Genomic DNA, 26,421 nt, shown 5'->3' with positions numbered 1-26,421 from the left:
GACTGACATCCTGTCATATAGTCTGATCACTATGCATCAATGTCAGGCCCCATGCACACAACCGTAGAATTCATCCGTAATTACGGACCCATTCATTTCTAATTCCCACGGACACCTTTCTGTATATTTACGGGAAGGTGTCTGTGCCGTAGAAAGGCTCCGCAAAAGATAGGACATGTCCTATTTTTTTTCTTTTTACAGACCGAGCTCTCATACTTTATATGGGCGCACGGCCCGCAAATGCGGGAGGCTGTATGCTGCCGTGTCCGTAATCGCAGACCGTGATTGCGGGCACGGTCATGTGCATGGGGCCTAAGTTTATTCTTTGCTTTCTGCTACTTCGCATTTGTTTCTGTCTTGTAGCCATACCCCATTATACAGCCCTTCATGAATAGTGTGTTGCCTCCACTTCTCTGTGGCTCTATCAGAGGGGAAAAAAATCAACCAATCAGATTCCAGCTTTTACTTTTCTACTGCACATTTGAAAAAGAAACAACAGACCTGATTGGTTGCTATGAGCATCTGTACTAGTATTTACACATGAGGCCCACTGTGGTGTTCTCTACTAAGGGCCTTTTTACACTGGCAGAATATCGGTTAAGCGTACGCTCGTATGAACACTCGTTCCATCACTGCCTGTGTAAACAGGGAAGTGATCAGCCGACAAACGAGCAAACGCTAATTTGTCAACTGATCGCATTGTATATGCCGCCTAAAAAGTTATTGTCTGTTGGCAGTACATTTCCCTGTATAAACTGGATGTGCTGCCTACAATGTGCAAATTGTATGAGTATAAACTATAAAGGATAGTATTAAAGAGAACCTTTCACCTCCCCATACATGTGCAGCTGAGTGCAGCATGTAATGGGGATGGCTGAACAAACCCTGGGGCACTTTACATTTTTTTTCTACCTCCCTCCGTTATTTAGATATCGGTGCCGTTATATTTGGCACCCAATATTTAAAGAGGCTCTGTCTACATAATATGATCGACGCTGTAATGTAGATAACAGCAGTGGTTTTTATTTTGAAAAACTATCATTTTTGTGCAAGTTCTGAATAATTTTAGATTTATGCTAATTCGTTTCTTAATGACCAACTGGGAGTGTTTTTGCTTTTGACCAACAGAGCGTTGTTAAGAGAAGTGTATGACGCTGACCAATCAGCATCATACACTTCTCATTGTTCCAGCCCAGCTTCTTTCACTGCACAATCACACTGTAACAATGAGAAGTGTAGGACGCTGATTGGTCACTGATTGGTCAGCCTCATACACTCCTCTGTACAAAGCCCAGTTGGTAAAAAGTAAAAACACGCCCAGTTGGTCATTAAGAAACTCATTAGCATAAATCTAAAATTGCTCATAACTTGCTCAAAAATGATCTTTTTACAAAATAAAAACCACTGTTATCTACATTACAGCGCCGATCACATTATGTAGGAGGTAGGGCACTTTTAATGTGGTGACAGAGCCTCTTTAAATAACCCCCTGAACTGTCAATGGGGCGTGTACTGGCAAGGGGTCTTGTTAATATGGCTGTGACACTGTCCAATCAGATATGGACAGTGTTACAGCAAGAGCGAGGAGAGAGAGTGTGTGCTCGCACACGCTCTCACTCTTCAGCTTTCAAGATCAGTCTTCTGCCAAACTGGCAAGGGGGCATGCCACTGCTACGGACAGCGTAAGAGCTGGGGAGAGGAGAGCGGACATGCGCGCTCTCATCTCCATCTCTTGCGAGAGATCAGTCTTGTACTTTGTCTGCCGAGCTGGCAAGGGGGCGTGTCTCTGCTACGGACAGTGCAAGCGCTCCCCAGCTCTTACACTGTCCGTAGCAGTGACACGCCCCCTAGCCAGTTCGGCAGAAGACTGATCTTGAAAGCTGAAGAGTGAGAGCGAGCGTGCACACTCTCTCCTCTATCCTTGCTCTTGCCGTAACACTGTCCATATCTGACTGTCACAACCATAGTAACACAACCCCTTGCCAGTACAAGCCCCATTGACAGTTCAGGGGGTTATTTTAAATATCGGGTGCCAAATATAACGGCACCGATATCTAAAGAACGGAGGGAGGTAGTAAAAAAATGTAAAGTGCCCCAGGGTTTATGCAGCCCTCCTCATTACATGCTGCACATGTATGGGGAGGTGAAAGGTTCTCTTTACCAGTCTTTTGTCCCCATACTCCTGTTATAATGCTGTTGTCATGGATCGGCGCCCTTTACAGGGCAGAAAATCCGCCTCTGTAAAACCACCTTTAGTTGTGGTCTATCTTCCCCTCAACATTTAGCTCTTAACTAGGGATGCACGATGCATTGAAACTTCGATACTGTTTCGATACCGTGCGCCCTCAAACAGTTCGATACCGTGATTTCATGTATTTCGATACTAAGCTGTGCGGCCGCACAGCTAAGTATAGTAGTACATAAATGTATGAGAGCGGGGCTGCGGCTGCGGCTGTGTGATACATTTGTAATACAGCTCCTGAGAAGAGCGCGCGCGGTCAGCATGATGTGATGCGACCAGCACTGCACTAATGAGTGCCGGCACTGAAGACCGAACATGGCAGGTGCACTGCAAAACACCCCCATGTTCTGTCTTCAGTGCCTGCGCTGCCGCTCATTAGTGCAGCGCCGGCCGCATCACCTTATGCTGACCGCGTGTGCACTTGTCAGGAGCGGGGCAATGACTGTATTACACAGCTGCAGCCCGGCTCTATAATGGCGGAGATGAGAGAAACCTCTCATCTCCGCCACTATTCTCCTGAATGCTGCGATCAAAGCGGACCGCAGCATTCAGAGGTAAATGAGAAGGGGGGATGCCCCTTTGGATCGCGTCATGGGGAATTCAGGGCCATACCATATATGGGCAGACAGCCCAGGATCCATTGAAGGACCCCAGGGCTCTCTGACCATATTTCCTGTTAGGGCATACTTAGTACACAGGCAGTTGTTAGGACATACCTATCAGTACACAGGCTAATGTACTGGCATATAGATATATGCCAGTACATTAAAGTTTAAAAATAAAAAAAATAAAGTAATGTTAAATAAAAACACACACATTACAATAACATGTCTCGATACATAAAATATACACATTCGGTATCGCCGCGACCGTAATAACACATTTATAGCGTCATTCATGTTTACGCTGTTATAAAATAAAAAACATTAATAGTAATTAACCCCATCATGTACCTCACACATTAACCCAATGTTGTTTATTATGTGAGGCACGTGGAGGTTCAAAATTCGTGCCTCACATCAGAAAACGGAAGAACTTTTGTTATTATTATTGCCAAAAGTATCATTTTGGTATCGAGTATCGCAATACTACACGAAATGTCGGTATCGAAGTCCAAATTCTGCTATCGTGACATCCCTAGTCTTAACATTACTAGGCCTCCTATCATATAGTTTTATGGTATGTGTGCGTTTGTATTACTTGTACAGTTTTCTGTTTGTCATCCTTTGTGACTTGACATTATTATTCTGTTGTACAGATGTTTTCTCATGCCCTGATGCCCACTATACCCGTATGAGAATTCAAGACTACTATGAGTGCTAGATAGCATATGCATTTTCCTGGCTTCTAACGGTCAGTGACAGTACAGAGAATGAAGAAAAAGATGAGTAGCTGCCATGCCTGCACGAAAATATAAGCAAGTAATTGCACCCACTAAACAGCCCCTCCAAAGTGCAGCTGGACGGCCCTAAATCAATCGATGATATCTGTTGTAAAATCTCAGTAGATCTGCAGAACTAAGTCACAAAAGAAGCCATGCTTATACTGTATAGAGAATCATCCGCTATATCTTTTACGGTCTAGCTTCTAGTTGCTCAGTGTTACTATATCAAGTGAATCCGCAGTGGGATTATTCTATTAAAGGGATTGTCGATCTCGGACAGGCCCTTTTGTGTGGACAGGTCCCCATCATTTTCCATGTCGTCGTAGAGGGAACGGATAGACAACTGATAATCACCCTGCAGGGGCAAGTGACTCATTTCTAGGCTCCCATTAAAATCAGTAAGGTTTCCATGTAACGGTCAGACACGCTGGGTCCTCCAAAATGAACTTTCCACACTGCCTAATAGAGGGGTGAGGTCCTGAATGAGGGACATACCCACACACCATTGCCTCCATATGCCTATACAGTGGAGTTTTCTCGTGACAGGTCTACTGTAAAAGGTAATCTGTTATCTCTTTTTAGGGGTTTATGTAGTCTGTCTAAGGGAAGGATACAGAATATGAAAGCTATTCATTTATTTGATGAGGTATACATTCTTGAGTTGCATTGTATCACAAGTATATATTGTTTTTCAGTTTATATGATTTAAAATCTACCATGTGATATTCAATAATACCATTAGTTTGCTCAAACCAACTGTGCTGTTTTGCTCAAAGTTGTATTCTTTGTGAGCATTTTAATATGCAGTGCATAATGGGATTACCTTGCATGACTTTCACTTTTTTTCATCTCGGTTTATGTGTTCCAGGCTTTGTGTGCAGCATCTACATTAAGTGGAGCCATGCATTAGAACTACCAGGTAAGTCTTCAGTTTCCATTCACTCTATGGCTGTAAATGTACAATTTAAAAAAAAAGATCAGTGTGACGCTCTTTTTGTGCAACGTGTGAGCGTCCAGTGCATTGCACAGAGGGGAACGGGGCATGTACGGACCTGAGTTCCGCTGCAATGTTTACATGCCGCGGCACTCAGGTCAGCAAGAGCACAGTATCGAGGGAGTTTTTTTTTTTTTTTAAGAAAACAAGTAAGGCTAAAAGAAAAAAAAAACTAATTCTTGTGAAACCCTTCAATATATTTTAAAAAAATGGGTAAATAACCCAGAATTCTTAATTCTGTTTTGGGGGCAAGACACCATCTTCCATATGTAATGTTCACAATACCCAACTAATGGTGGATTATCAAAATGCCAAATAGAATGAATTAAAATGTATTTTGAGGGTATAGATCTACAATTCCGAAAATGCAAGTAATGTCATAAAATGTCCTAGTCTTATTTCTTGTACTTTTATTACAGATACCGTTACATTTCCAGTCATGGGGGACATGAAGACTCCAGACTTTGATGATCTTCTTGCTGCTTTTGATATCCCTGATGCCACAAGTTTGGATTCCAAAGAAGCTATCCAGGCCACAAGTGATGAACAAGAAAACCATCTTAAAGCATCAGGAATGTGTTTGGATGAGAATCTGTCTTTGGCTCAGTCTGTGCCTGCCCCTGATGTTCCAGCAGTTAGTGTTATTGTGAAAAACACTAGCCGACAGGAGTCGTTTGAGGCATCTGAGAAAGAAGGAAATCATATGGGTCCAGCTTTACTACAGAATGGATTTCGTGGACCTGAATTGGGCACTGATCCACATGCTGTTGGACCAGGCTATGGAAAATTTGAACCAGGATTTATCAATGGGGACAACTCACGGGGTTACACAGATAAGATTGAGTCACACAAGGCTGAACCATTGCCAACTTTTAGCCAGTTTAGCCCTATTTCTAGCCCTGAGCCAGAAGATTCAAAAGATAATGTGGTACTTAACAAGCAGAAGGCAGTGGAATCTCCATATTTCCCACAGCCTTCCATGTATGTTCCTGAAGAAGAATGTATGGTAGACTCTCTTAGAAAGTCCTCTGAACCAGAGCTTAGTATGTTTGATGAATACTGTAAAAAGGAGCAGAAATCAGACTGCCTGGAAGCAGATAAGGATAGATCTGAGCAAACCCCAGGTATAGACAAAAACAGCAGTTTCCTCGGGTCACCCTTGGCATTTAGGGATGTCCAGGACAGCAGCCTTTCTGAGGAGAAAGTATTTTCAGGGCCAGGGGAACCTTTTAGTAACGCAGCTGGTACATCAACTCTGTGTTCCTCATCTGTGCCACCTCGGCAGCGTATAAAACCTGCACATTCAAAATTATCGTCTTGTGTTGCTGCTTTGGTGGCCTTGCAGGCCAAAAAAGTTGCAGTGGTCCCTAAAGAGGAATCTCTGAATATTTCTAAAGAAGTTAGTGTCCCATTGAAAGAAAGTATTAAGGGTAGTCCTAAGATGCCAAAGTCTCCTAAAAGTCCAATAAGTCCCCTGGAGGTGGTAAAGAAAATAATTAAAAACCCAGACAGCCCCATGAGTGTCTGTAGTGACACCAGTAGTAAAGACTCTCCTTCGGTTTGTGCTGGTTCTCCTCCTGCAATTCCCAAAGTGAGGATTAAAACTATAAAAATGTCATCGGGTGAGATCAAAAGAACGGTAACCAGTATTTTGCCAGAAGTTGAACAAGATGATCTGGTAAAATCTCCAGAGGATGTTTTAGGGGAAAATTCATCTGGGGAAGATATCAAACCACCTGTGCCCTTGGAAGAAGTGACTGACTCAGAAAAGGAAAAAACTAAAATCTCTGGAAAAAGTAAAACCACAACTAGCGTCCAAGGACAAAATGCTGCTAGCACTCAAGTATCAAATTCTAAAGGGGATAAAAAGAAAGGAGTGCAAGGTTCAGGCCTTCACAATCCTGGTAGTGGATCAGCGAAGTCCTCCAACAGCTCTCCGAACAAGAAGCAGTCAACAACTTCCACCAAGACTGCACCTAACTCATCCACCTTGCTCCCCAAGGCTGTTCACCTTGCTAACCTTAACCTGGTCCCGAATAGTGTCACTTCCACTGTTGCAGCAAAGACTACAACAGTAAGGCAGACACAAGGACAAGGGACACCTATGGCAGTGCCACTGGTACACCAAGTTAAAATGGCAGCTCCTGTTATCGTGGATGCTTTTAATAAACTTCTGCACAGTGCTAATCCTGTCCCAACATATACTCCGAATTTGAGTCCTCCTCCTGACAGCAACATTACACTGCCACCTGCAGGTTACAATTGCCTGGAGTGTGGAGATTCATTTGCCTTGGAGAAGAGCCTTGCACAGCATCATAGTAGACGAAGTATCCATATAGAAGTAATGTGCACTCAGTGCACTAAAACGGTTCAGTTCTACAACAAATGCAGTTTGCTAAGTCATGCCAGGGAACACAAGAGCAAAGGACTGATCATGCAGTGTTCACAGCTGATGATGAAGCCCATTTCTGCAGAACAGATGCTGGCCCCTCCACCTTTAATTGCCTCTGTTCTGGCAGCTCAGCCTTCATCTTCCAAACAACGAATAGTATCCCCAACAACTCCACTTGGAGTGTGGTCTGGGACTTCCTCGTATGCCCCACCAGCTATGCCACTTTATGCCGATCCATATGGACTTATACGTCATGGGTTCAAGTGTTTGGAGTGTAGCAAGCAGGTTGAGGACTATACCTGTCTAGCAGGACATTATCAGAGAGTGGCAGAGGAGAAAGACGGACTTGTAAGTGAGCCATCACTCCTATTTATCACAGTCTCTCAAATTCTAGGTTCAATTTTACTCCTTTAGGAAAGCCTACATGTGCTAGTTTTTTTTGTTAGAATATCATTGTCTCTAAACTTACCGGAGAACTACTTGTACATTTACTTTTTTAGCCTTTGGCTAACCGACCAACCCTTTCAAATATTTAAATCTGTGAACCAAAGTATTTGTGAGCTGGTGTAAGTGTGACTGTACTGCCAAGTGAAGCTATTAAATTAGCATATTCACCTATATAATGGTACTACTTTGAACAAGAAAAAAGTTGTTTCCTGGCGTATATACTATTTTTTGTATTACTTCAAAGCGTACCTAACTTTTCTGGTGACTATTCAGAATAAGCTGTCATATGTGTGTACATGAGAAATAACACTATTTCTGACCATTATTATAGGTTTTGTATATGCCATTTTTTTAGCAGTTTTCTCCTCTGCAGGCCCTAGCTCTAACTCCGTTTTCTCTGAGCCTAATGGCTATCATGCCTTCTATACACAGCACACCGAGAAGAGGAGAATCCTGCTATCCTATACTAGTCCTTCTCCATGAATTAGAATATTATCAAAAAGTTAATTTATTTCAGTAATTTAATTCAAAAAGTGAAAAAAAAATCTTCCTTATCATAAAGGAGATGTAATGCTCCATGCAATAAATGTCAATTTTATATTGATGATATTAACATTTCTTTGCAGAGTGTAAAAGATGCTCCAAATTATTTCAATGCATGTGAGTGGTCTATTTCCCAGAAGGATAAATGTTAATCTCTGTGGGGTAATGACCCCTCCTATCCGTTCCGTAGTTTGTTAAAGTTCCGTTCCTATGGCTGGGGACTACGAAACCTCACTTGCTTCTTTCTTATAATTAGGCAATCAATCCTTGCCTTCTCCCATGGAGCATTACATCTCCTTTATGATAAGGAAGATATTTTTTTTGTTGTAAACAGTCTTGTCCTGGTGTGTCATTTGTTTTGCACACTTTTTTTAAATATGTTACGAGTAAAGGTTAAATTTTAAACGAAACTCTAGTCCTATTCCAGTGATCTGATTACAAATTCTTGGAGAGTATAGAAAATATCAAGTCCTGCGGTGGAAGGCTTCAAAATATACCACTAACACCTCAACTTAACAGTTAATGAAAACCCCAAATTTAGTCTCTCATAAATTATTTTTAATACCGAAATGTTGGCCTACTGAAAAGTATGTATAGTATATGCCCACAATACTTAGTCTGGGCTCCTTTTGCAGGAATTACTGCATCAATGCGGCGTGGCATGGAGGCGATCAGCCTGTGGGGCACTGCTGAGGCGTTATGGAAGCCCAGGTTGCTTTGATAGCGGCCTTCAGCTCATCTGCATTGTTGGGTCTGGCGTCTCCTCTTCCTCTTGACAATACTCCGTAGATTCTATTTCGGAGTGCTGCAGTATAGCTGAGAATCCAGCACTGGTGTGACATATAAATCTTATCAGCAGCTGCCCAAAAGCCGTGTCCTAATTTGTAGACCTCTCTCTGTCTGTCTTTGTTTTGTTTAACTTTTTATATTTAATTTCTTTCCATAGACCTGCCAGGTTTGCCAGATGATGCTTCCTAATAAATGTAGTTATGGGGCTCACCAGCGCATTCACACCCACAAGTCTCCATACTGCTGCCCAGAGTGTGGCGTCCTGTGTCGATCTGCATATTTCCAAACCCATGTTAAAGAGAATTGCCTGCACTACACTCGCAAAGTGGCATTCCGGTAATATCCATCCTTCAATATTGTCTCAAATTTTCTGTGTTGAGAACTAAAATGCACCTCATACTTCTAACTAATGTCAAGAGAAGCTCGGCTGTCTATGATGGCCTGGTATATATTACAAGGGTAGTCATGTTTACAAAGCTCTGTAGTTAACAATAGTTGTCAAAAGCAACCAACTAGTTTTTGTTTATCCTCTGAGTCTGGAGAAGTACTTTGTTGCTGAGTAGGGGTACAACCTTAGTACGCACTGTCCACTTGGGTACTTTTTATAGTGTTGCAAAAAATAAAATTCAACCGATCACACAGCTAAAGGAATAAAAATGGGTTGAGTGTTCATGGGGTGAGGTGAGAACTTTGGCCCAGACAGCACTCCTTCTCTGAATATGGCAGTGGTGCATTTTGTCATATACCATGACGTTTATCCATGTACTCTTCCATCTCCTGCCTCAGGCAGCTTTACATATTGCATAATTTTGGTTATGTAATCGAGCAATTATAAATATACAAGTTGAGCGGTTCATAAATTTTGGTTATTATGGATGGTTTATTTTTTTACCTCCTGATACTTTGTAAGATAAATTGTCAACTCTCTTGCACTTCACTACATTACAAAAGTAATTTCAAAAGGCATAAATAACAGTCTACCACTCTGCATGCAACTGTTTGGCTTGAATTGTTGAAATTTAGGACTGGTGGTCTTGGGGCAAACTGACGAGTAGTTAAGATACCCTATCATACTTACAATGAGAGACCATTATGGCGCTTCATTCCAGTTTATCAGGTTGATCGGATAGACTATTTTTACTGATAATTAGGTAAACAAGTCAAGTTCAAATGTAATGCTGCAACTGCTGTATACATAAAATGAAAGCGGACTGCCATTAGGTCTACTAACCTATTTTGTAAGCCACTTTCCCTTCAGCAATGTGGCACATAAGAGTTTAGCGATAGGAAGACTTGTCTATGGCTGTCCACTCAATCCCAGATAGCTGCTTCCCTGCATCTCCCCCTAGGAAACGACTGCCTGCTCGAGAGAGTAATATGCTCAGCACATACTGTACTCTCCTGGGAGAACATAATTCTGTAGTAACCCCATGTTTTGCCTTGAATAAAATATGGTATGGGACCTTCTTGAAAGAGAGGGTATTATTGTTATTATTACTACTTGTTTATATCAATACTTCACCTTTTAGCTGGTGTGTATAATTATTATTGTTATTGTAGCCTAGCTGGGTTGCAATATTGATTATCTTGTACTATTTCATCAGGTGCATTCACTGTGGCGTGGTTTTTATGTCTCTGGGTTTGCTGAAAGTTCATATCCAGGACAAACATTGTGAGGTGTTCCACAAGTGCTCCTTCTGTCCCATGGCCTTCAAGAGCACAGAAAGTACGGCTGCTCACATCACTGCCCAGCATCCCACTGCAAGTCACAAGAATGCACAGTAAGTGGCCCTCACCGCTCAGGATTCCATTGACGGCGTTTTCCCATCTTGGACAATTTATGCCATAGCTTACTCTGCTCTCGCTGCCTCCCAGCCACTTCCTGGTTAGGTGGTCGGGAGTTATGGAAATGGCTGAGCTACGCGGTTTCCGTAACTCCCATAGAAGTGAATGGGAGTTACGGAAACAGCGTAGCACGGCGAGCGCTCGGCTGTTTCCGTAACACCCGACCACCTAACCAGAAAGTGGTCGGGAGGCAGCAGAGTTGAGTGAGCTAGAACGGGGTTTAGGGGGCCTCGTTCTAGAGATAGGTGCGGGTCCCAGAGGTGGAATCCGCATCCATCAGACTTTTATGGCATATCCTGTGGATATGACATAAATGTCTAAGATGTGAAAACCCCTCTACTGTACCCAAAATAATGTTGTTTTTACTGAATATATGTAACTATTTTAGTTCTCCTAGTTCCAGGTTATAAGAGTAAGGGTTGCTGCACATTCGCAAGCAGCATATTTTGTATTTTCGTATATAGTATGATTATGTAGTTAGCGCATGTATGCAGTATCTGTAATAAGAGTTTAGACAAAGATCTAGAATCATCATTCGCTATAGAACTAGAAGATACATTTATATTGGAGCGCTTTTCACTTATTTGTTCCTCTATTCTCTTTGTTGCAGAATAATCTATAAATGCTCGTGTGAGACGGTCTTCAATAAAAAGAGACTTTTGCACCAGCATTTCTACCAAAATACAAACAGTCTACTAGTCAGTGTCTTCAAGTGTCCAGAATGTCAGCTTGCATACATGCAGAAACAGCTACTGGTGCAGCATCTTAAGGTGAGACATGAAAATTATATGCTTGTGATTTCTATGTAAACGAGGACCTGCCACCTGTTTCTTTAGTGTATTTTGTGGCATATTTGTATTCCTTTTGTACTCAGTGGTGGTAAAGAGCTGAAAGCGCCCTAGGTAAGCGAAGAAAACAAAAATGCAGGTCTTTATGGGGGTGCTGCTGTAGTTCCTGCATGGGGTCTGTGCTGGTTGTCACTCAACCAGCAAGGATGTAAAGAGGAGCTGTTTTATTGATAAAACACAACAATAGCATTGTCAAATACCTCAAGATTTCAGATCTAACTGATGTCTTCATTTGGCAATTTGGAGTTGGTAGATATTGCTAATGGTATGTGTTCTGTAAATGGCTGGATTAGACAGTCTTATGTATGTACCCCACACCTACAAAGGTAAACATACCGTCATGCCAGTACACTCTATTAGAACTGTGCATGTGTGGGACTCTCAAACCAGGAGGAGAGGTGGCCATCCAATTTTAGTACGAAAAATAGAATGTTGTGATTGATCCTAATTTTGTTCAAAAACATTGTTTCAAGACCTACGTTAAAATCAGTAAGTAGCATCATAACTTGGGTTACCCCAACTAGAGCATATGTACAGGGCTTGAGGACCATCTCTATTCACCAGAGGGGAGAGCTACTATAAAGAGTGGTTAACACTCCCTGGTGGACTCAGCATGACCAGGTACTAAATTGTTGGCTGTTCATTTAAGTGGGTTCCTTGTAATACTAGGGTGTAGATTAAATGTGTGATGTTCGGCAGTCAAACCCGCAGTGATCAGCTGACCGCCAGGGCGTCTTGCTTTAGAGAAGGGGTTGTTTAGTCAGAACAATCTCTTTCAGTGTCTACTTCATAGATCTATTGCTTCTTCCCCCTATATTTAAAACGCAGAATGCAAAAGCATTGCAAAGGGTTAAATCCGCAGCAAGTTCGCTGCGTTTCTGCATCCAAGTCCGCATGCAACGCATTCAGATACACTGTGGCCGATTCGGGGATGGTAACACTCCGTTGTCAATTTATTAATACATTTCTAGGCGGAATAACAGAAACTGCACAATGCAAAGTTCCAAGAAAAGATGCTCCAGCATTATTGTTTCATGGGAAATACAAGTCTTTACTAAAAGAGACAAGTCTGGGGAGCTGATAGATCCTCTTCGAGGCTACGTTCACATCACATTTCTGCCCTATGTTTAGCATTACGTCGCTAAAGCTCCTGACGTACACGCTAAATGTGTCCATAGGGCTCCATTAACCTGACAGATGCCAAAAAAGTTTCCTTTTGGCCTCGATCGAGCTGGTATATGTCAATATACCCTTTTTTTTTTTTTTTTTTTTTTTTTTTTTAAAGATGGAATAGTTTAGTAGAATGCACTTTTTCCAATTAACCAGATCCAGCAAAAAAAAAAAAAAAACATACACTGGGTGGTATACTTTTTTTTTTTTTTAACATTGGGTACAATGGGTGACAGATGCCACTGTATGACATTCGTCACAGGCCTTCGTTAAACACATGCTTCGGGAAGATCCAGTGACGTTACTGTCCAGAATTTGACAGTTATGACTGGAGCTTCCCGATGCAGTTGAGGCCACCCTGCCTCTTCATTATTGGGATACTCTGGTATCCAAAAAGAGAAACCCTTCACCCGCACAACGGACCTATTGTTCCTTACCAACAGCATTGGTGCACGGCTGTGGCCTCGGGAAGCTACATCACTGGAGCTCCCCTGGGATAGCCCTAGTGATGTTACTGACCAGTTACGTCACTGGGGCTACCCCAGGGAAGCTCCAATGACGTAGCTTTCCCAGCCCGCCTGTCTCCCCATGACAGCTTTGTGGACACCGCCACCTGCACAACGGCCCTATCACTCCTTCCCAACAGCTGGGGTCCTTGACAGCTATGAAAGCCTTTGTATTGGCCCGGGGAAGCTACATCACTGGAGCTTCACTGGGGTAGTACCTGTAACATAACTGGCGAGTAATGGGGTACTGTGGCTTGCAGTATGATGAGGCACTGTATCTGACAATATGAGGCACTGTGGCTTTGGTACTGTACTGTGTCTCGCAATAGTCACATTGGATTAAAAAGGGGCATATCAGGCCATGCAAATGAGATGTTTATCAAAGAATTTCCAAAAAAGCGGTGCTACATAACCATATAACCTGATGTAACATTACCGATAGAAATGTTTTTTCTTCTTTTTATGCCTATAATTATGTGAGCGTCTTCCGGTCCGAAGGGTCCTGTAGTTTAAATAATACAGTACATTTCCAATGCTAAATGTAGCTATAGAAAAAGAAAACCAACAAACTAACCGGCTCGATTTCTTAATGTAAATGCTATATTGTCATCTAGTAAATCAGCTGCAGCATGAATCAATCTTAGAATATATATTCCAGGCAAAATTCTAATCATTTATCCCCAGACCATACATGCCTTCGTAGGGCCAAACTAGAGCACCAGAATCACAGCCAACCCAGGCGTCTATTAGCAAAAAATACCATGAGATTGCAAAGCAAAAACACTAAGTTCAGTACAGCTTATCTCAAGCTGCGGTGTAACTGCGGAACTCTAAAGGGTCTAGCTTCCACTAGAGTCACGATTCTGGTCTTTAAACGAGACCGGAATCGTGGCTCTTGCCCCATTTTAGCCGGATCTAGAGCCGGTTGAAGCGGGAGCTGTAGATACTGAACTGGCATCTTTCACTTCAGCCTGTGTGGAGGAGGAGAGGGGGCAGTGGGGACGTGCTGACAGCATAGAGGAGAGGAAGAGGGGTCTGTTGTCCTCCTGTTCCTGTATGGCTTCAGATGACCCCAGAGGGAGGGGTAACATGGACATCTGTTCATAATATTACCCCCTTTACCTATTAGAGCGTTTTTAACTCCTTGACCCAGATGTTTAAATATATGGTTTATTTCATAGTTTACTTTTGCACAATAAATGTGAGTTTTATAGAAAAAAAAAAGATGTATAGTTGTTTTTGTTTTTCTGTTTTGCTTTTTTTTTTCAATCTACGTTGCCGAATGGGGGCTTTCTTTTTGCCAGATAAGGTGTAGTTTTTATTAGCACATGCCTGTGACATATTTCATCTGGTTTCCTTAGAGTGTCCATGGCCTTCCAAAATGCCCAGAAGATTCCTCAGGCACTCCGAAAAAGTCAGATACCACTTCAGAAAAGAATGATGACTCCACTTCAGCGTCACATCACAAGCAGAAACTTGCAGGCTACACGTGTGGAGAGTGCTCCGAGTGGATTCTGGACAGGGAGACATATGTCTTCCATATGAAGAAAAGCCATGGCAGGGTAAGCATATGTTATTATTATAAGTTATTCGGGATAAACAATCACACAACCAAGCTTGCTGTTTTTATAAACTCCTTGCTAGCGGGACCTACACAATATAAGGCAGGTGGGTTTAATGTTATGGCTGATGTGCGTTAGTGTATATTTCATTAGCAGAACAGTGGATTTCCTCAGTATTACTGGACACAGGTTCTACTTTCATTTTAGCAGAGTGTGGTCCAAATCTCGCCTGCACTTTGAAATTTCCTTCTCTGAGGAACCAATTCTGAGGGGGAGGTGTTGATTCTATATGGCATCTGAATGGTAAAATTGAGCTTTGTGGTCAGAACTAGTCATGATTTTGAGGTGAGCGCATCTATTTGTCTGTTTTGAAGTTTTGTTGATTCGTGGGTCTATTGAATATAATGGGAGAATGGATTCCCCTATTTCTCTCATAAATTCACAAAAAGCATATCTTAAACTTGGTGAATTAATTCACCAATGCATCCAAATAGGCAGCAAAATGCAAATCTGGTGAAAAAAAATTGGCTCAACTTTTGCCTGGAGTCTGAACTTTACTTCATACAGAATATTAATCAACAATGTAACAAGATTTTCTTGCGGAATATGTAGTCGAGCTGAAGCAGGACACGGCTGTTAGTAAAGGGCTAATCTGCTAGAGGAGGACGACACAGCTACTTGTAAAGGGTTAATCTACTAGTGGAGGAGTAGGCGATAGATGAACCCTTTACAAGCAGCTAAGGCTTCATTCACTTGCGCGCTAGGGCTTCGTTTTGACAGAATCAATAGCATAGTCGACTATGCTATTGATTCCATCAAGACTGCGGAACCCTTGCAGAGTGTAGACAAACGGAAACCATTGGCATCAGATCCGTCACCATTGAAATCAATGGAAACGGAAACCTATTGTCCGGCGGAACGGAGCCATAGCACAGATGTCAACGGAGCCGTAGTTTCTCTCCCACTTTCTCCTCAGTGCCTACTGCTGGTTCTGTGTGTATGGAGTGAGAAACGGACAGGATTTACCTCTGATGCTGGATCTCGTGAGAGACGCTTCAGATTACCCAACAGCCTTGTCTAGCTGTTCTTTAATACACAGGAGTTTCATCTTACATTGCTGCTAATGTAACATCCAGCATTAAACAAAATAGCAGCAGAGATCTTCACTGTGTACTCATGCTGTGCGCTCCGTTTCCCCCTCACTCACACAATGGGCTCTTAAAGCACAGAAGCAGGAATTGTCATAAAGCTGTCAAAATCTGATGAGACTTTGACTGCTCATCTCCGCTCTTAAAGGGACGTTGTTTTCCTAATCATATATTTGAGAAATGCTTTATATTTTGGTCTCCTATTACTTTGAGGTTTTCCAGGTGCTAGGTCCTCTTTAAGTATACACAATAAGTCCCTTTTGTTCATAGTTTTGTCTTTTTTCTTATTTTGTTTTTTATTGCTTTGATAGATTATCTTATGGAGACTGTATATGTGTAGGTCATAGCTGCCTTTCATAAGATCTGTGCCAGATATATGATATTGATGGTGTTGTACAATGTTTGATATTTTGTACATCTTGATGGCCATGATGTGTATAAGGTTTTACTTCTCTTTGTTTATGATAACAATTTTAATTAAAAAAACGATTGAAAGTATACACATTAATAGGATGGTGCAGAAAAGAAGATTGCCAACCATGTCTTTAAAAAAAAATAGATGCGTCTGATTTAGTTTTTTAAGCTGGAGGATTTTGTATCTAATTATCATCATTTTACAGGTCACAGTAAGCTTTGCTAAAGTGTTTATAGTAGTATCTTCGCTATCTACATATATTACTCATCTTTAGGATTTATTTGTCTGTAAACATTTTTTACAAAAATAGGCCGTATTCCATCTGCAGGTAATGAGTGGTCCCAGTAGCGTCCTGGAGCCAGCAGAGCTCCATACTTTGGCTGTGTATTGTCGACTTTGAATACAGAAGGAGGTCTGTAAAAAAAAAAACTCAGTGCCGTTGGCACCACCATGAATCTGAAGATTCATGGTGGTGGTTGGCAGTTAAAGCAGGAGCTCTCAAGATAAATATTTCCGGTCACTGATCGATCCAGCGATGCTCTCCTAGTTTTTATTTTAGATATATTTGAGCATAAAACAAAATGGGTGCAAATAGCCTTTAACCCCTCGCTATCGCAGCCATTTTTTGTTTATTCCTCCCAGTCTTTCAAAAGCCATAACTTTTTTTTTTTTTTTTTCCATCCACATAGCTTTATAAGGGCTTGTTGTTTGTGGGATGAGTTGTAGTTTTTAATTACACAATTTAATGTACCGGGAAACTGAAAGGAGCACAAAGATGGCAGACCTGGGGTCAGTCATTGGGTCTTCAGGCTGCCATGACAACCATCGGCACCTTCATTCTAATGGCTTAGATGCCGCGGTCACCATTGACCATCTAAGTGGTTAAATTGCCAGGATTGGAGTTAAATGTCGTCCGCTCTATACCCATGCTCCCCTTTTCCGGCCATGACATACCAGTAATAAACTGCTGACCGATAAAGGGGAAGGCAAATGCTTCTGCACTGCACACTGCCTGTTCCACCCCTCTGCTCTGTGACTACTTTAGTGGTCTCCTGATTGGCCGCTAGTGCCGTCACTCAGAGCAGGGAGTGTCACTTGCGACCGCCACGTGAGGGGAATGAAACTGGCATGACCCTAATAAAAGGTATACAACCCCCTGCCTTCCTCTATATCGCTCTATCAGCAGTTTTGAGGCCTCAAAACTGCTGACAGATTCCCTTTTAAATGTCTTTATATAATTCCCATGTCTTGTTAGTTTTCTGAATTATTAAACTTTTGGGTTCTGAACCTAACCAAGTTTTTTTTTTTTTTTTTTTTCCTGCTTCTCTATTAGGTCGTGCCTGTTTCCTTTTTGTTTAGTAGTGTTTTGTGCTTAGTTGACAGGTTGCAATATGACTTCAAACGCCGGTAGGAATATACTGCTCCCTTTAGCAAGGTGACAACTGCATTCCACCGGTCACCTTGCAGTCACATTGACTGCAGGGTCTTATGATTAAAAGTGCAGAATCTGATTAAGAATAATATTGCAAGAAAAGGCAGCAATTTAGGTACGTGGGAAAGAGGTAACGTAAAATACAGATAAAAAAAAAATCATCACCAGAATGTTTTTTTGAGTCTGTTCTGTAAAGTTGGTAATCCTGAAGTCTGCTAGGCAACTTTTTCTGGTAATTTGGACTACATACATTAAATAAGTTGTGGTCATTGAGATATTATTTTTATTTTTTTTTAATAATTCCCCGTGTGCTGAATAACAATAAACATTGTGTTACAATTACATTTTCAGGAAAACTTGATCCTCACCCTAATATGTTCTTTTTCCTGTAGAGCATGAAGAGGTACCCATGCCGGCAATGTGAGCGTTCCTTCAACTCTACAACCAGCTTACGACGACATGCTAGAAACAACCATGATACAAAAAAAGAGTACACCTGTTGGTAAGCCTTAGAATTACATTCCCGTAACGGTTACGGTCTTTTGAACAGCGATGTCTTCACTGATTAATTCTAGTTTGTTTTAAAGAATAAGCTATTTTTTATTCAATGTTTATATAATGTTGTCTTTATCTCCAGCAAATTATGGAGAACATATTCATTTACTTTGGTGTCTGATTTAATGGAACTTACATTTCATAGGTATCTGTCTGGCTTTGTCGAGAGAGAGAGGGAGAATTGGAATTCACTTTTGTGTTTAAAAACGACATGTTAATAAGTACCAAAGCAACTTTTATAGGCCTCTCTTTTAACCTAGAAATACCTGACATATTCTGCTTGAGATTTTCTGGAAGTCAAATTCAAGAAATTTGGACATAGAAAAGCATTAACTCCTTCAGGACTGAGCCTGTTTTGACCTCCAGGACGAAGCCGATTTTTAAAAAAATCTGACGTGTTAATTTATGTGGTAATAACTTTGGAATTCTTTTACCTATCCAAGTGATTCTGAGATTTTCTCGTATTGTACTTTATCTTAGTGAAAAAATTTGGTCGATTTTTAAATTCAATATTTATTTGTAAAAAAAAAACACCAAGATTTAGAGAAAATTTGCAAAAATTAGCATTTTTCTAAATTTAAATGTATCTGCTTGTAAAACAGATATATACCACACAAAATAGTTACTAGTTAACATTTCCCATATGTCTACTTTATATTTGCATCGTTTTCTGAACATTATTTTATTTTTCTAGGACGTTACAAGGCTTAGAACTTTAGCAGCAATTTCTCATATTTTCAAGAAAATTTCAAAAGGCCATTTTTTCAGGGACCAGTTCTTTTCTGAAGTGGCTCTGAGGGCCTTCTATATTAGAAAGTCCCCATAAATCACACCATTTTCAAAACTGCACCCCTCAAAGTATTCAAAACAGCATTCACAAAGTGTTTTAACCCTTTAGGCGTTTCACAGGAATTAAAGCAATGTAGAGGTGAAATGTACAAATTTCATTTGTAAATTAAAAAAAAATTCTGTACCATAAAAGGTTTTACCAGAGAAACGCAACTCAATACTTATTGGCCAGATTCTGCAGTTTTTAGGAATATCCCACATGTGGCGCTAGTCTGCTAATGGACTGAAGCACAGGCCTCAGAAGCAAAGGAGCACATAGTGGATTTTGTGGCCTCCTTTTTTTTTTTTTATATATATATATATTTTAGGCACCATGTCATGTTTGAAGAGGTCTTGTGCCAAAACAGTAAATACCCCCCCCCCCCCAAAAAAAAATGACTCCATTTTGGAAACTACACCCCTCAAGGAATTTATGTAGGGTTATAGTTAGCATTTTGAACCCACAGTTTTTTTGCTAAATTTTATTTGAATTAGTCTGAAGATGAAAATGTACTTTTTTTTTTCTGAAAAAAAGTATACATTTTTACAAGGGATAAAGGAGAAAAAAACACCCCAACATATGTAAAGCAATTGCTCCCGATTTGTAGCAATACCCCATATGTGGTAATAAACTGCTGTTTGGACCCACAGCAGGGCTCAGAAGGGAAGGAGCACCATTTAGATTTTGGATTTCTGATTTTGCTGGAATAGTTTTCAGTGCCGTGTCGCATTTGCAATGCACTGGAGGGACCAAAACAGTGGAAACCCCCCAAAAGTGACCCCATTTTGGAAACTACACCCCACAAGGAATTTTTCTAGGGGTAAAGTTAGCATTTTGACCCCACAGTTGTTTTGCTGAATTCATTGGAATTAGCCTGTAAAGGTGAAAATCTACTTTTTTTTTTCTGAAAAAACGTAGACATTTTTGCAAGAAATAAAGGAGAAAAAGCACCGCAACACTTGTAAAACAATTTCTCCCGATTACGGAAATATGCCATATGTGGTAATAAACTGCTGTTTGGACCCACTGCGGGGCTTAGAAGGGAAGGAGCGCTATTTGGATTTTGGAGCTCAAATTTATCTGAAATGGTTTTCGGGTGTCATGTCGCATTTGCAAAGCCCATGAGAGGTCAAAACCGTGGAAACCACACAAAAGTGACCTCATTTGGGAAACGACACCACTTAAGGAATCTATTTAGGGGTATAGTGAGCATTTAGACCCCAGGTCTTTTTCAGAGTTTATTAGAATTAGGCCGTGAAAACTCATATCAACATTATTTCCACTAAAATGTAGAATTTTTTCAATTTCATAAAGGAGGAAGAAGCACCCCAACATTTGTAAAGGAATTTCTCCCGAATACGGCAATACCCCACATGTGGCCATAAATGTTTTTTCATTAGAAATTAACCCTTTCCGGGCTGATCGATTTTTATTTTTTTTTTTCGTTTTTCCCTCCCCGCTTTCCAAGAGCCATAACTTTTTTTTATTTTTCCGTCAATAGAGCGGTGTTGGAGCTTCATTTTTGCGGGACGAGCTGTAGATTTTATTGGCGATTTTGCCATTTTACATTCTTTATCTATTCTAAATTCTTTATTCTTTATTTTCACGCCGTTCACCCTGCAAGTTAAATGGTATATTGTAATAGTTTAGACTTTTACAGACACAGCGATAACAATTTTGTGTATTTTTTTTTTTTTTTTTTTTTACATTACTTTAGAGAAAAAATGCGAAAAGGTTTTTTTTTTTTTTACTTTAAATATTTATTTAATTTTTTTCACTAATAATAACAATTTACTTTGGTTTTTACACATTTTATTAGTCACCCTAGGGGACTTTAACCAGCAATCAGTAGATGGCTGGTACAATACACTGCAATAATGATGTATTGCAGTATATTGTCATTTTTACAGGCTCCCGTAACCGCGCGATTGCTGTTCCTGTCCGTTAGTCCCAGGTGTAATACACAACTAACATCCGCAGCGTATGGCACAGGCTCAGCGCGTGAGCACGCTCCATACATCACACCCACACCACGACATGCTATTAAGTTGTGGTGCGCGAAGGGGTTAATGCGCGGCGGATGGTGCAGAGTGAAAATGTTTCCACTGATATGCCATTTTAAAGGACTATATGTTATGCCCAGTTTGTGCCACTGAAGACAAATACCTCATAAAATATTAACCAGGTTCTCCCGGGTATGGCAATGCTATGGTGGACGTAAATTGCTGTTTGGGCACGCTGCAGGGCTCAGAAGGGAGGGAGCAGCTTTTGGCTTTTGGAGCGCAGATTTAGCTTGGTAGTAGTTCTGTTTGGCGTTTTGCGGGTATTTCAGTTTATAATGTGGTGGCATATGTAATCTGTGCGGAGTACATCAGGGCATAATAAGAGGGTATAATAATGGGTTAAATAAATAATCGCAGATATGTGGCCAGTGTCGCACTGATAAATGGCGCCCAATCTTTATCCGCTTTTGGAGCACTGCACATTTTGCATCGCCATATTGTGAGAGCCGGAACGTCTTTATTTTTTCTTCACCGGAGCTGTGTGAGGGCTTATTTGTTGCAGGACAATCTGTAGATTTCATTGGCACCATTTTGGGGTACATGCGATTTTTTTTTTTTTTTTTTTTTTTTTTTTTTATTTTTTTTAAAAAACATTTTAGCACTTTTTATTCCATTTTTTGGCAAGCAAGGTGACCAAAAAACACCAAATTCTGACAATGTTTTTTATTCTTTTGTTGTTTTTTTTACGGCGTTCACCCTGGGCTGTAAATGACAATTTAACTTTATTTTGCGGGTCGATACGGCAATACCAAGTGTGTATAATTTTTTTTATGTTTTGCAGCGTTTGCGCAATAAAATCACTTATTTATAAAAAATATATATTCTTTGTGTCCCCATATTCTGAGAGCCATAACTTTTTTGTTTTTCAGTCAAAAAAGCTGTGTAAGGGCTTGTTTTTTGTGGGACGGGTTGTCGTTTTTTATTGGTACTATTTTGGTGTACATGTGACTTTTTGATCACTTTTTATTGCATATTTTGGGAGGGGTGGTGACCAAAAAATAGTGATTCTAGCATTGTTTTTTTGCGGTGTTCACCGTGCGGGAAAAATAATATTATAGTTGGGGTCGTTACGAACGCGGTGATACCAAGTATGTGTGTCTTTTTTTTAAACGTGTTCAATTTTTCCCTATAATAAAAGACTTATTATAGGAAGAAAAAACACTTTTTTGTTTATGTAAGTTATCATTTTTATTTTTACACTTTTTCAAAACATTTTTATTATCTTTCTTTACTTGTCCCACTAAGAAACATTTAGGCTTGCAGCACTGATTGCTGCTAGAACACATTACACTACCTACGTCATTGTGGGTCATTGTACGTCAGCCTGCGGCTGGTCCTCATAGGCTTCCGTACATGGCAGCCCGGAGGCCATTATCTCGCCTCTGGTTTCCGTGACAAGTATCGCCAGTCCCCGCAAATGCATGGGGGCTGGCGATCTGCTCTAAACCTCTTAAATGCGGCGATTGCAATAGACCGCCGCATCTAAGGGGTTAATCGCCGAAATCCGCGGCGATGGGCTGCTGATCGGCAACACAGAGCAGGGCAGACACCCTGCACAGTTAACCGCTGCGCGGCAGTTAACTGTTAAAGCGCAAAGTTACTCCTCACCTGGACGTGCATTTATGCTAAGGTGCGGGAAGAGGTTAATTATTTCATCTTGATATCTTTACAAAAATGTCCTACATTATAAACAATTAGAATAGAGTTGATGTCTGCTGGCAAAAAGTCAATAGCTTGTTGTATAGGGTGAATATGATGGGTAGTTATTGCGCACAAGGTATTCCCAGTCAGTGACGTAAGGTAATTTAAGAGTAATATGGTTGCGATCTCAGTGTTTCGGCATACCCGTATGTGTTCATAGCTCTCCACTCCTATTACTGCCTCACGTGCCATTGGTTGCTGCTAGTCACATAACCTGTACCATTGGTCCTGTCCAACGACTCCAAACACAGCTGTTAACTAGGACCTAATACATAGTGGAGACCAAATATGGGACATGAAACACATCTTAAAAAAGCATTAGTGTACAGTGACTTTTGTATGCACACACTAAAACTACCAGCAAAAAAAAAAAAGAAATCCATTTCTATGTAGACAGGCACATGTATTGGCATGGCTTATAAGATTGGCCATACACATGACTGTCCATACTACGTATAAATGTGCATGTTAAGATCATCTTGGAATAAGATAGTAATAGTTAGATAAGCTGCTTCTAGACATGCATAGAAGCGCTTATCTGCTAGTGGAGCAATGGATAAGACATGTTGAAATAAAAAAATGACAGATGTTGGTGGACAGTCAGGCTGCCCATACACGTTAGGTATTCAGCTAGTACTGCCATCTTTTATCTGTGTATGACCCTGTATCCATTCTTTTCCATGGTCATTAAGTGGGGCTCTCAGAGGTTTGTAGTTCTGCACATAATATTGTTAATACTTTAAGCTACGCCTATTATCTGGTCTACATGCTGTGGAATGGAAAGCACATCGCTCTCGGTAATAACAGTATTATGTGCAGAAAGCACATGGAGTCCGTGTGATGCAGCTTTAGCCAATAACTGCAGAGCACTGATTAATGTCAGAGAGGGATTGCAGTTATGGCAACTAGTTCCGTACAGCCTAGTACAATTCAGCAGTAGTTATTGCCTGTTGAGCTATGGGCCTATAGTGTACAGACTTGCTTTTTGGCTTGTTTTTTCTTTTTTTTTTCTTTTCTCCCTTCTCACTCATTGGCCCAAATGGTGAACAAAAATGAACCACGAGCAATAGTTTGCTTAAAGAATAAATTACATATATTATGTCATCATTCTATATCTTTCAGCTATTGCACCGAGAAGCCTACTTTTGGAAAGCCGTCCCTGCTGGCCAATCACATCATTTTAATGCATGGCATCAAAAACCCTGAACTTACTCAGTTGCCCTCTTCAAAGTCAACCGGTTCGCCTGCAGAACGAGACAAGGAGCAGGTACAATTTTTTTTGCCCCATACTTTATTTGTACATTCAAATCACTGGGTGGGAATATTATGGAGGATTTCTACCCCAAATTAGTTTTTGTTCATTAGCATTTACAAATACCAAACTAGTTCCTCAACAATATTCAATAATCAAAATACATGAAATCCAGCTCTTCCATTCCCCCACCTCCACAGCCCTCCCTAGTGCACAGGAATAAAATGTATTTGGCCATATAGTAGTAAAATGGAAGCAATTGCCTAACATATTTTCTTTTTACGTAAAGCAATATTGGCATTTTCCGGTTTTGTTGTGGCAACCATTTTTTAAAAGTGACAACATGAAGTACGGTCATATTGGCTGTCACTATTGTATTAGTATAACAGGAAAGAAAAAAATTCAGCATGTTGTATCAATCTCAGCAAATGAAAGTAAACTTACTTTGTTGCTTATTCAGAAGTGAAAACCAATATGGCTGCATTTCCTGTTGGCTGTTCACAACAATGGAACATGGCCGCTTCTTTACTAGTAAATGGGCATTAGTACATTATGGGTGAACTTCCTCTGTCGTGTCAAATGAGAAGCATAAGATATAGTTTGCTAACTGAGACTTTATTTCTGCTCTCTAGGCTGCTGGTCCAAAGAAAGCTGTCAAAAAGGAACTTAAGGACTCCGATACAAAAGATGCGCCAGATGCTAAGAAGCTGAAAGTGACGTATAAATGTGCAAAGTGTGGCTTTACTGCAGACAGGAGTAAAGAATTTCTAGAGCACATACCTCAGCACAAGAGTGACAACTCAACGTGCCAGTGTGTTCACTGTGGCTTGTGTTACACCTCCCAAATATCACTCAACAGACATCTCTTTATAGTGCACAAGGTCAAGGATGAAGAGGAAGATGAGAGGAAAGCAACCCCTGACAGAGAAAAGCAGGTTCTAAGTTCAAAGTTGAAGCAGTCGTGGGAGTGTGCCCAATGTGATTTAACCTTTGATCTTCAGAGTGCGCATGCCGCTCATGTACGGACTCACAAAGAGAGCCCTAATAGCAGACAGAAAACGGTTTCCCCTAAGGCGTAATAAATATTGGACTTCTAAAGAACATGTTTGAAGCAAAAGCATATGTTAATGACTAAAAAGAGCGAAATTAAAAATATTTTTACTGAGAAACAGAGGGATGTTCATTTAAATTAAAAAATAGTAATTAAAGAATTAAGGTACTGTATTTGTTTATGTGGACTGTTAAACCTTCATTTAGGACACGTTTGCCCCTTTTACACGGAACGGCAAGGCTCAGCAGTATGAGGGAGACAGCAGAAAGAACAAAAATGAGAAATGTAAGTTTTTCAGTTTGTTTTTTTAAGTTCTTTATCAGAGGGTCTGCTCATCTGTATTCCCGTATCACAGTATTCATCATCAGTTTAGACACTGTCTTTTGTGAAAATGAAAGGGGTAAATGGTCCTTTTCAAATGATTTTTTTTTATTTTCTTCACCATTCTGTTCAGACTTAAATGATGCAGCATTTTGTACATTTCAGAAAAACAGTATTTAACTGTGCAGTCATATGCAAACCAACCATCGACCTAAAAGAACAGCAAATAGAGGAAGGAAAATAGGAGAAAGGCAATTCCCAGATAAATTAAGTGAGCACTGATAGGTGGAAATTGTATTATATCAAATTCTTGTTGCAGATTTACTTAGTAAATTCAAAGAGGATCTATCACCTCTCCTGACATGACTCTTTTAGTAAATACTTGTATTCTGCATAAAATAACAATTCTGGGGTAACTTTTCTTAGAACTCTGCATTGTGCCGTGCCTCAGTTATTCCTCCTGGAATGAATTAAAAGAAAAGTAAAAAATGGGTGTTACCATTCTCCTTGTCAATGGGGTTTGTTCCAATACTGTCTGACATTGTCAGCACTGATTTGACAGTGTCACTATGTAGAAACACACCCTATTGTCAAATGGGAATGGTAACATGCAGTTGTCCATTTATTCATACATTTCCAGGAGGGATAACCGAGAACTGTCACGACAGAGTTCTAAAAAGACATTCTCCAGAGTGTTGTTTTATGGGGGAATACAAAGTATTTACTAATAACAGTCATGTCATGAGAGCAGACGTCCTCTATAGCAGTTAAGACTTTAAAATAACAAACATCCCAGATGGAGCATGATGTTCACCAGTTCACTTCTATGTAAAGCTTTTAAGGGTTTTTACAAAGTGCACTATTCATTGCATTAAATTAATTACTAATTTTTTTAGTAACCCATTTTTGAAGGGGGTTTCCCATAATCATTA

General features: G+C 40.5%; 1 protein-coding gene across 2 annotated transcripts in view; it reads left to right on the top strand.

The window, feature by feature from the left end:
- The window catches only part of ZNF592 (zinc finger protein 592), a 30,597-nt gene extending 5,311 nt beyond the window's left edge, over window positions 1-25,286 (top strand). The window contains exons 2-10 of one of the 2 annotated variants that reach the window (XM_075857650.1): window positions 4,495-4,545; window positions 5,040-7,360; window positions 8,949-9,127; window positions 10,396-10,572; window positions 11,247-11,406; window positions 14,522-14,722; window positions 18,110-18,219; window positions 23,988-24,132; window positions 24,750-25,286. In XM_075857650.1, coding sequence (XP_075713765.1) covers window positions 5,060-7,360; window positions 8,949-9,127; window positions 10,396-10,572; window positions 11,247-11,406; window positions 14,522-14,722; window positions 18,110-18,219; window positions 23,988-24,132; window positions 24,750-25,196 — 3,720 coding nt within the window. In that variant the 5' untranslated portion in view covers window positions 4,495-4,545; window positions 5,040-5,059 and the 3' untranslated portion in view covers window positions 25,197-25,286. Of the gene's footprint in view, window positions 1-4,494; window positions 4,546-5,039; window positions 7,361-8,948; window positions 9,128-10,395; window positions 10,573-11,246; window positions 11,407-14,521; window positions 14,723-14,929; window positions 15,045-18,109; window positions 18,220-23,987; window positions 24,133-24,749 lie in introns of those variants that run through there. The other variant, XM_075857652.1, reaches the window with a different exon arrangement.
- Window positions 25,287-26,421: the final 1,135 nt, after the last annotated feature.

The sequence above is a fragment of the Rhinoderma darwinii genome, chromosome 3 (genome assembly GCF_050947455.1).
Source record: "Rhinoderma darwinii isolate aRhiDar2 chromosome 3, aRhiDar2.hap1, whole genome shotgun sequence".
In the NCBI taxonomy this organism is placed as follows: domain Eukaryota; kingdom Metazoa; phylum Chordata; class Amphibia; order Anura; family Rhinodermatidae; genus Rhinoderma; species Rhinoderma darwinii.
This window is presented reverse-complemented; position numbering and strand designations above follow the sequence as displayed.